Source organism: Polypterus senegalus, chromosome 12 (genome assembly GCF_016835505.1).
Source record: "Polypterus senegalus isolate Bchr_013 chromosome 12, ASM1683550v1, whole genome shotgun sequence".
In the NCBI taxonomy this organism is placed as follows: Eukaryota; Metazoa; Chordata; class Cladistia; order Polypteriformes; family Polypteridae; genus Polypterus; species Polypterus senegalus.
The window spans coordinates 153,203,375-153,214,974 of record NC_053165.1 but is presented as its reverse complement, the minus strand read 5'-3'; the positions used below and the strand labels follow the sequence as shown (position 1 = coordinate 153,214,974).

The 11,600-nt window shown below is 38.7% G+C and overlaps 1 protein-coding gene across 1 annotated transcript; it reads right to left on the bottom strand.

The window, feature by feature from the left end:
• Positions 1-374: 374 nt before the first annotated feature.
• dut (deoxyuridine triphosphatase) lies at positions 375-8,201 on the bottom strand. Its single transcript, XM_039770345.1, has 7 exons — positions 7,961-8,201; positions 6,826-6,967; positions 5,887-5,978; positions 4,626-4,670; positions 3,070-3,144; positions 626-696; positions 375-541 (listed from the first exon to the last, which is right to left on the bottom strand). The coding sequence occupies exons 1-7, from the start codon at positions 8,184-8,186 to the stop codon at positions 485-487; spliced, it is 708 nt and encodes a 235-aa protein (XP_039626279.1). The 5' UTR covers positions 8,187-8,201; the 3' UTR covers positions 375-484.
• Between the last annotated feature and the right edge of the window lie 3,399 nt (positions 8,202-11,600).

Below are 11,600 nucleotides of genomic sequence, written 5' to 3'. Positions count from 1 at the left end.
TAAATTTAGTCATGGTTATATAATATCTATTCCAAAATGTAAACTTGACTCTTAGCATGCCTTTTACAGAATGATAATATAATCTTTATGATAATGGTATTTAAGGATAAACTTTTCCACCAAATAGGCAAGAATACATTTTAATATAAATGTACACAACAGTATAAACACACAAAATACCAATACTTGGCTAAAAATGTACTGAAGGCATGTTGGATTATAAAAAGGAATTTTACAAACTATAAAAAACTAATTTATACTGCAAAATGCCCCTAAAGGCTTGTGTTCAGATATACAAGTTAAGCTACACAGATTGCAGAACATATATACAGACAGACACTTAAAAAGCAAAAATCATTTTTTAGAAACCAAAAACCAGTTTAAAAGTTAAACACTTTTATTTCAATAAATACAAAACAAACAAGACTTTAAATCATACAGAACATAAGTGAAAACGTTCACATAGAACTTTTTGTAAAGAGCATCAATTGGTTCCAGTCGATCCAAAACCTCCATCTCCACGATCAGTCTGGTCCAGGGTCTTTATAAAAAAAAAAAAAAAAGTATAAAATGCATCATAAATCAAATGTACTACATTTAGAACATTATATAAAGCGAGTTTTACCTCAAATTGTTCAAGATCTGGGTAACAAATCCTTTCACAAATGAGTTGAGCTATCCGATCACCTTTTTTAACTAAAAAAAAAAATAAAATAAAATTGGTTTAAATTTGCAGCATTATGTAAATTCCCTACCTACACATTTTTTGCACAAGAACAGAGATATCTATATTAACACTATGAATGTATGATATAAAATAATAAAAGTGCTAGTCCACTGGAAAATTATAGAATTCTTAGGAATTTTATTTTATTTTTTTTAACTTGTATGTCCAGAAGTCCACAAAATTAATTTTTTCTGCTGTCCCAAAACATTTGCAAAAAAAAAAAAATATTTTGTCACCTGCGGTGGGTTGGCACCCTGCCCAGGATTGGTTCCTGCCTTGTGCCATGTGTTGGCTGGGATTAGCTCCAGCAGACCCCCCGTGACCCTGTATTCGGATTCAGCGGGTTTGAAAATGGATGGATGGATATTTTGTCAAGCAACAGTAAACACATTGCCTCCACAGGTCAGAATTCATCAAAATACTGAAAAGAGTGGGACTGAAATTACTAGACAGAGAATTAAGACGAAAAGTCTCTTCTGCATGCTAGACTGTTTTTATATATATAAAAAAAAAAGCCATTAAGTATTTCCTTCACTGGATACAGTTTCAAAATGATTTCAATTGACTTATTAAAGCAGTCAGACATGCAAGGCTAGAATACTTTGAAATAAAATATACCAAAATAATAATGAGTATCATCAACCATCACAACTGAAAGTTGTGGTTTTGGGGGGGTTTACTCGAGTTTATCATGTTTGATACCATCTTTGAATAAATGCCATTGAACACTAGTTAACTTTCTCCAAGCCCTCCCTCCGTCTGCAAAAAGCCAAGGTGGGGAAGTTGTTAAGAGACGCATCTTATATATAAAAAAAAAAAAAAAAAAAAAAACACCCCACTTTACAACTGCATAGCATAAATTATGTGAAATAAATGATTGTTCCTGAAAACTGACATTGCTCTGGTTAGGGAGTTGCAGACAGTACCGATCAAAGAACTTACAATTTTTTTTGAAAGTACTAAAAGCATTCCATTTTTGGGGTTATGGAACCCCACACACACACCCCTTCTTGCCCAATGCTTGGTCCTACTGCCCTCAGCTCTATACTCAAAATGCTATCCTAACTATACAATAAAACTATTCAAGGGGTCACTTCTAGTCAAGCAGAATTAAAACAGAGTGGCCTCTAGCTGATGCTGCACCAAGGAGTCTTTCCTCCACCCCCTAAAAGACTGGGCTCTCTAAAGTAGGCTACCTGCAAGATAAAACAGAAAGAACATTTCTTTACATTCCAATAAAGGACCACAAGACATCTACTGGCCTGGATATGTTGCCACTGGTTTCCTCCATCATGGGTGAAGGAGGTCCTCAGCAACTTCTGAGGTGCTGGTCCTGCAGACTCCAAGAACATTTCAAGCCCACGAACGGGTTGCAGTTCTCACTAGTGCCATAACCTCTGCCTATTCCCCACCTGAACACTAAGCAAACACACCGGGTACAGCACCCTTTAAGCAGTAACATCTTATAATTTGCATTTTATGCACCATTGCTGGTTTCTACTCTTAGCTTTCCTCTGGTGCACGGCTGGTCCTGCCACTAAGCGTACCCTCCTGTAACTATTTCTGCTTGCACGCTTCTTGTTCACTGGGCCAATCATTGTAAAATATACACAAACATTAGTATTGATTTCATTCCTTAGAAATTTTGCAGCTAACAAATATGATCTGCTAAACAACATTGATCCAACATGAGTATCTGACTGGTATACTGTCATATTTAAAAAAAACAAAACAAAACACAATACCCTTGTTATTGTAGCCACAATATGGCAGGCCTTACAATCTCCACTTCTGGAGGGTGCTTACATAGTTTTATTACATAATACAAGTTCTCTATGTACTGTAACAATTGCTTATTGACTTTTCCAGACTGTAGTGTATTTGGTATCAGATGGCTTTTAAAGCATTAATCAACCACATATGGTTTACATGGCCTAAATGCAGGGTCCATTCCAAATGTAGCATTACACAAATGTCCATCACACTTTTAAGCCACAGAGCAGCTGCTCAGGAGAGGATATTTGGGTGAACTCCATTTGTGTAAAGATACTTTAGAAGCCTACCCTCTTTCAGGCTACCATTTCGAAGAACAATTTAGGTTCCAACCTCAACCGAACGTCACGGACAGGACTGACCTACAGTACATGTACCTATGAAAAAAAAATTCAAAATTAAAATGTGCAAGTTTCTGAAATCTAAGGACCCATTCTGGTAGATGCAGTGATAAAAACCCTTACATTTGAGTTTAAATGTAAAAATATTAAGGTAAAAGCAATCATTGATGTAGTTAAACACAACATTAAAAACACACTCAGCAATTCCAACACTCACTCCCAACTCACCTTCAAAGTTATTCTTGCTAAAGTTGAAGAGCACAACCCCAACATTCCCTCTGTAATCTTCATCTATTACGCCAGCTGGTTATAAGTAAAAACAGAAAACATGTATTCTTTTCAGGCTTATTGGTCAAATTTCAACTCCTACCATATATCCCACCATAACCCCCCATTATTAACATTTCAACAAGAACACCGACTGGCTATATAAAACTGATCTCCTAGAACATAGGGGATAGCATACAGGTCTGAGCAGATGAAATTTAATGTCAGTAAATGTAAAGTATTGCACATAGGAAGTAAAAATGTTAGGTTTGAATACACAATGGGCGGTCAGAAAAAAAAAAAATCGAGTACACTTTATGAGAAGGATTTAGGAGTCATAGTGGACTCTAAGCTATCGACTTTCCAAAAGTGTTCAGAAGCCATTAAGAAGGCTAACATAATGTTAGGATATATAGCGCCTTGATGTGTGGAGTACAAGTCACAGGAGGTTCTGCTCAAGATTTATAACACACTGGTAAGGCCTCATCTGGAGTCCTGTGTGAAGTTTTGGTCTCCAGGCTACAAAAAGGACATAACAGCACTGGAGAACGTCCAGAGAAGAGCGACTAGGCTCATTCCAGGGCTACAGGAGATGAGTTAGAAGGAAAGATTAAAAGAGCTGAGCCTTTACAGTTTAAGCAAAAGAAGATTAAAAGGTGACCTGAAGTGTTTGAAATTATGAAGGGAATCAGTCCAGTGGATCAAGACTGTTATTTTAAAATGAGTTCATCAAGAACACGGGGACAGAGCTGGAAACTTGTTAAGGGTAAATATCGCACAAACATTAGGAAGCTTTTCTTTACACAAACAACAATAAAACACTTGGAATGAGCTACCAAGTGGTGTGGTAGACAGTAAGACATTAGGGACTTTCAAAACTCGACTTGATGTTTTCTTGGAAAGAAATAAGTGGATAGGAATGGCGAGCTTTGTTGGGCCGAATGGCCTGTTCTCGTCTAGAGTGTTCTAATGTTCTTACAAATGCAGCTCCTCTTAGTTTCATGATTTACTATCAGGACTCTGATAAAAAGTGGCGTAATACCACTTAATGCATTTATGAGGACAGTTGCAATAACTCCCATCAGTCACATTATGCTGGTGTGTAATGTCCATGGACACTTCTGTAGTCCAGTTTCATACTGTACAAAAAATATTTACATCAATGAAAGCACACACAAACACACACATAACAAAAAAACACCCACAACAACATACATATACACCCCCCTATTCTAAAAGATATTCCATTAAATATCTGAAACAGCATTTAAGTGCAACAATTAATAGACAAAAACTACCATATTCTGCTTAAAATACACCAGATTGAGGAAGTATGGAATGCTATGACCGCATGCATTTCAGTAAGATGACAGAACAAACAGTCAAAAAAATATTAAAAGCACAATTGTTCACCTTAATTATACAGTAACGAACAATGGTCAAAAATTTGACAAACTCCATCTGCCATATAAAACTTCTGCACTGTTAAATAAAAGTTTTTACTTGTTTATTTTTACCTCCAACATCAATGAAATGTTTTGCTGCTAGTCCAGATCTTGGTGCTAGAAGACAGAAAAAGTGTGCATGATTTGAGAAACATTTTTACATGGTCATTCATACTAAAATTCTCATTTAAAATTATTACACATCTAAAAGTTAAGACGCCTTGCTCCTCTCCCCTCTATGCCTACACTAAACATCCCTCAAGGAATAAAATGCACTTTAAAGTAGTCAGAATTTCCCTGATAAGGACGATGAACCACATAAAGAACAAACAGCACACATTTTTTGCTTAAATGAGATTAATGTCTGTTATACTGGGTTAAATGGGCTCACGTGTGGAGTGTAAGTGCCACACAATGGTGCATTTTCTGCAGTTAATGTTTTAATACAAAGCACATTATAAGACCGGAAAAGAGATGTCCATTCCTCATAACTTGTACATTTTGAATCATTCAAAATAAAAAGGTGTCTTTTTAAGTATACAAAAGAGACACCCAACCACACACAACTGATCAGTAAACTTTGCACACGTTTCCCATTACTCCCCAATATTCACATGAATACATAAAAAAAAAAAAAAATTAAGTAAAATTTATAAATAACCTTCAAGTCTCAGCTTCATTTGGGAAACGTTTAGTTAAAAAGGAACTGACAACTTTGTTGCAGTTTCTGTGCTAAACTTTTACATGTCTGGTCCAATCTGCAAAGTAATAGTTTTACATTGTATATTTTTTTGAACATTAACACCCCATGTGTTTTCATAGGATTAATAAACGGTTACAAAGATAGATACAGTATTTGTAGAGCATGAACACAGTGCAAGCTAAAGCCAGATTGGAACATACAGGAGTTTCTCTTGTGGCAGGACCCCAAGGAAAAATCTTAATTCCGAGCTGACCCGATAGGGCAGGAACAATAACCTCATATACTTTGGGAAGTTACTGAAATCAAGAACAGACTTTGAGATATTAAAACAAACAAACTGAACTATAAATCAATAGGATGCTGAATACATTTCATCAAGTGTGTCTCCCAAACAAGCGACTTCAATTCTCACTGCTCAAGCTTAAGAAATGTATGAACAAGAGATCTGTATTATACCTTTAAAATGCTCAAGTTGTGTTCACTACATAAAAAAGCTATTTAAGATGCATAGTACACAAGTTTAGTATTACGGAGTCAATAGGACATGAAAAATATGAATACCACTTCGTCCATCACAACCTCAATCTAAAGACTGAACTTACTGTAATCATAAAATTTGAATGTACTCACCAACACGTCCATAATAACCAGAAGGAACTGCAATCTGGATGTCCGTTTTAACTATGGTTTTACCCATTGCAGGAATAACATAATCATATGCACTATCAAAAAAAGGAAGAAAAGAAAATGCGTTATTTGAAAACCTAGTTAATTTAGATAAATACAAACTACATAAGTTTTAAAACTAACCAAAATGAGAACATTGACACACAAACACACTGACGCCAGCCACTTCTGTATAATCCTAACCATCCGAATAATCAGTGGACGCTAGTGCAAATTTTACATAGATCGCTTTCGAGATAATAAACCTTATAGTTCTAAAATTATTGTATGCAGCGGTTGAAATTAATCGCGGAGCTTTGAAAAAAAAAGTTCCAAAAACATGGAAGCATATATGAGGAACAAGCGGCCGTTACTTGCTGGGACTGGCTCCATTGTCCCAGCGACGATGCTCCGGATAAGCGAATTTAGAAAACGGATGGACAGTATGGAAACATGAGCAAGAAATATAGAAATAAAGCTTATCTATTTTAATACCTTGTTGTTTGTCACAGCAGGAAAAATAACGGGAATATGTTGTAAAACTGCATACACGACACAATACCACTACGATAGATAGATAGATAGATAGATAGATAGACAGATAGACAGACACACACACACACCTGCCAACTGCACTTTCTCGAACCATAATTTCAAGAAGCCCACTGGTTCTAAACTCTCATGCAGGTCTTAAGGCGAAATTGCTAAAGAAACCCCACAGGACAAGCACGTGTTCACAGCTTCTCTGCAGGAGGAAGTTGCATTTAAAAGCGAACCTACTTATAATATCCCTGCTACAACATACATGTTTTTCGAATACCAACACTGTGTAATTTTTTTTTATATTAGGCTACGCGTATACATTCCGTCACCGGATAACCACTCAAAGATAAAATGGCTCACCTGTAAAGATCATAGCCGGCTGCCTTGGCTGACCCTCTGCTGGGGGCTGTGGCGTTCTCGGACAGCTTGGCAAACCGTAACACCACTTTATCTTCTGAGTGCGTCCCTTTGAGGCGTTTGGATGGAGAGACAGTCTGATGTACTTCGGAGAGTGGCATATTTTAAAGTAGACAGGGCATGCAACACAGACAAAAAGCAGGGGTCAGGCTTACAACTTCTCACCTCCCGACAGAGATAAATAAAATGCTTTAGAGAACCCGCCAATTTAACTTTTTATACTTCCCGCCATATAGTCTCCGCCCACCACATACTATTATTAGGACTTGGTTTTACTGAAAAATGCACATGACACACTACCAAGATCGAAAACGACAGTACCTCGCTGTCGATTTACAAAAAAAAATTAATTCAAGCAACTTTAATTCATTATCAGCTGCGTTTCCATGGTGACGTTGCCACGCGGTCTCGCAGGACAAACGCGAGATTTGGTCAGGCACGGGACGTGCCTCCGTCAATCTGCGCAGATCTGTTCAGTCTGCTGCTACACGTTTAGACAACGCAGAAGAAATTACTCCGCCCTTTTTTTTCCAACCACCACCTCCCCACGTTCTGTGCAGCTATTCTTTGACGCCGGGTGATGATTGGTGGAGCGAATGTCAGTAAATCAACCGACAAGGGCAGCTCGGAGCTACGCCTTCGGAAGTGTGCTTATTCCTTTAAAGATCTTTTGAGAATGACGAGAAAGGGGTTGGCTTCTAGTTACCAAGGATCGGCTCAAGTGATTTTTATTTGTTTCATGTCTTCTTGCTGTAAACAGATATAAGAGACTACACAACATGACTGTCATTCTTAGAACAAATTACGGAAATAACTAAAAATGTCAAAACAAATAACCTCAATGGCGTTTAAGCGTAAGTGCTCTACAATGTAAACAAACGCAAAAGCCCTCCACAGTCCGCACTCCGATTCATCCGGGCTGATGCTAGGTGGGCCAGATACCTTAAGTATCACGCTTAATTTAAAAAGGGGTCGTTTTGGGAGGGAATTTCTACGAAATTAATTTCTCATTACAGCCCGCCGGAGGTAGGATGAGATCCGCAACAACGCCACCACAATACCGGCTCGTTGTTTTTACCTTTTTCAAAAATGACTTTGTTCCCGGTTCTCGGTCTCATTTTGTTAAGAGTTCTTGTCAGATTTAAGCGGGCGGAGAAATTCGAGAAGCGATTGAACAGAAAAGCGCATCTTCGCCACGACAGGACGCCCGACGATAAGGCCATCTTGACGATCAGCTCGGCGTCGTTCACATAGCAGCGGCGGCTAAAAATGGCTGCGCAGCTACCTGCCTGTTTAAAAGACATGGCGGGTTAGACAGAACCGCGTTTCATTTGTTTCTGTTCGGCTCTATCCTCATTGTGTGGAAAAACGGTGCGGAAATATAATCGAGAGGACAAGTAACCGATCAGATATCACCCGACTCCTTGCGCATTAGCCCTTGGGTTTTGTTCAAACTGACTTTGCTTTCTCACTGCTTGAATTCTGTATGCGTATAACTAATAACAATTTTGAAAGTAACATATTGTTTCCTTTTAAATAGTTTTTTTTGTAACGTAATTAATATTCCATAGACATAAAATGATTAAAGCATAACCCCGCCCTTTGCCACAAAGGACATTTCGGAAAGGAGATAAAAATCCTTAAATTACCATAAAAGATTTTTGCACCAGTTAATAAAAACACATTGGTTGCATGTGCTAACTAGATGTTAAAAACTTGAAAGGTTAAAGTAATTGCAAATGATATATTGCCAAACTGTATTATTATTATCCACCTTAATAAAAGGACAAGTATCTGTGTGTCCTTCCAGTTGCTGTGGCTCTGTCATTCCAACAGATGGCACACCACAAACATTTGTAATCCACCTTAATTAAAAGGGTAAGATCCTGTGTGTCCGTCCAGTTACTGTGGCTCTGTCATTCTAAACAATGGCACCTCACAAACTTTATATTGCCAAACTTTATTATTATTATCCATCTTAGTAAAAGGACACGTGTCAGTGTATCTGTGTGTCCTTCCAGTTGCTGTGTCTCTATCATTCCAACAGATGGTGCACCACTAACATTTGTAATCCACCTTAAAAGGATAAGATCCTGTGTGTCTGTCCTGCTGCTATGTCTCTGTCATTCTAAACAATGGCACATCACAAACATCTTTAGTAATAAAATGTATCAATTGCCTATGTTTTATGCTGGATTTGGCAGGCATACTGGGTATTTACTGTTGAAAGGTACATTTTTCTCAGAAAGCCATCCATTAATAGAATGATCTTAACAGAAAGAGGCCATTCGACACAACACAACAAGTTTGCCAGTCCTATTCACCCGGATTCTCCAAAATAACATCAAGTCAAGACGTGAAGGCCCCTAAAGTCCTCCTGCCTTCCTCACTATATGGTCACCTACTGCATGTGTCTATGGTTCTACGTGTAGAGAAAAGCTTTTTGGACATTTGTGTGATGTCAGTACTTAACAAGTTTTCAGACATGCCCACTTGTTCTTCTTGAGGAACGTGTTTTAAAGTAACAGTTACCGCAGTGTAAAAAGATGAAGTGACGCACTGCTCTAAATAGTTAGGGGGTCCACATCTATGACAAGTTGGACTGGTCTAGTAATATCGGGGAACTATAGAAGAAAGAGCAGAATCTTTTTGGGAGTCTTCTTCGTCTTTGCCTTGTCGATGTGCTTGATCTGCCTTCTCCAAACAGCTCAGCCCTGCACCTTCTCCTCAGTGAGACCCTTTTTCCTTCCAATCTTCTTTTTCTTTATCCATCCACCTCTGCTTTGGCCTCCCTCACTTTCCCTTCCCCTGGACTTCCATTATCATCACTCTTTTGCCCACATATTCCTTGTCTTCACGGGTCCATACCACTTCAGCCTACTTTCCTGGACTTTCATGGATTTCTCTCCCACTTTTGTTGTACCTCTGATGGTCTCATTTCTTATTCTATCCATCCATCTCAACCTTTTCTTGTCTCAGCTCCACACATCATTGCTGGTCTCAAAATACCTCACCTTTAACCTTCACCTTAATCCTTCGATCACACAGTCCCCCTGATACCTTCTTCCAGTTGTTCCATCCACACTGCAGCCAATGTTTATCTATGCATCTAATGTTACCACTGATCCTACAGATCTACTCTTTTCACTAGTTCTCCCTGCAGGTTAACTTCTGAATCCTAATCAGCAGTAAACCTCAGATCTTCTGTCTTCTACTTATCTTTAATCCTCGGTCTTCCCTTCTCCATTATTCCAGCTTCCTCTCCACTTCTTTTCTGGTGCTGCAATGGCAGTTTGGGGTAGGTCTTTTATCACATGACTCAACACATCCATGGCCAGATCGAAGAGTTAAGGACTTCAAGAAGACCCCTGGTGCAGACCTCCTCTAACTGAGATCTTGTCAGTTACCCCACACTGCTTTCAACCCGAGTCCTCACTCCGTCATACTTCTCCTGGACAATCCTCACACACTTCTCTCATCCTCCTTCCTCTCTCATGCACTTCCAGACCTCTTGACATGACCCTCCATCATAAGCCTTCTGAAATAAAGGTCTATCTATCTATCTATCTATCTATCTATCTATCTATCTATCTATCATGTAGTGCCTTTCATATCTATCTATTATATAGTGCCTTTCATATCTATCATATAGTGCCTTTCAGATCTATCTATCTATCTATCTAATATATAGTGCCTTTCACATCCTTTCACATCTATCTATATATTTTACATTCTTTCACATCTATCTGTCTATCTATTATATAGTGCCTTTCACATCTATCTATCTATCTATCTATCATATAGTGCCTTTTACATCATTTATCTATCAGTCTATATGTCTATGTCTCTATCTATCTATCATATAGTGCCTTTCACATCTATCTATCTATCTATCATGTAGTGTCTTTCGTATTGTGACGTGTGAGTCCCAGTCTTGTACCCTAAAACATGAGGCTGAGTCTCAGTACTTTAGCAACACCAGCTTTATTCAGCTTGAAACAGGAACAGCCCAGTTATTTATTGTAGCAGGATCTACCGCTTCCTATACACCGTCAGTCAGGTTAGTAGCCAAGTAATCCTGTGCCCTGCATTTATAATGTTCCTTGCATCAGCCATCGACAACAGCTGCTTATAACATGACCGCGGTCGGCTCAGGCTTGTTTTTGTGGCGAACCACTGCAGTACTGGGAGCCTGTGGTTGCCCCAGCAATGGAGAAGCTGTCTTCCAGAGGCGCGGTGATTGTGCTTCGGGGTGTTCTTTGACGTGTTATCCAGTTTGGGGGAGTCCCAAAAGAGTTTAGCAACTTTACAATATCTATCTATCTATCTATCTATCTATCTATCTATCTATCTATCGAAACATTGATGGCAGTGACGCCACACATGATGACTCCCACTGTGGAGGTAATGGCTGCTCCTGAATATAATCAATCTTATCATTTTCAACACTTCAATCAGGTCAGCTGTTAATCTCCATTTTCTTGAGGTTGAAAGCTTCACCTCCTTTGATGTCTTCGCAAAGCCCTCAGTCCTCTGATCAGCCTAGTTGCTCTTTTCTGGACTCTCTTCTGTGCTGCTATGTCTTTTTTTGCAATATTTAAACCAAACCTGAATGCAGTACAGCAGGTGTGACGTAAAGCTCAAGTTTGACCCCCTGACTCCACACTTGGCGTATGTAACCTACAGTCCTCTGGCCCTTCTTGACTCTCTGTCCAGTG

Excerpts from the sequence above, each read along its gene's own strand:
- dut (XM_039770345.1), bottom strand. The coding sequence starts at position 8,186 with ATGTCTTTTAAACAGGCAGGTAGCTGCGCAGCCATTTTTAGCCGCCGC. Across the intron at positions 5,979-6,825 it reads GCCGGCTATGATCTTTACAG|TGCATATGATTATGTTATTC; the intron begins GTGAGCCATTTT and ends TTTTTTTGATAG. Across the intron at positions 697-3,069 it reads TAGCAAGAATAACTTTGAAG|TTAAAAAAGGTGATCGGATA; the intron begins GTGAGTTGGGAG and ends TTTTTTTTTTAG.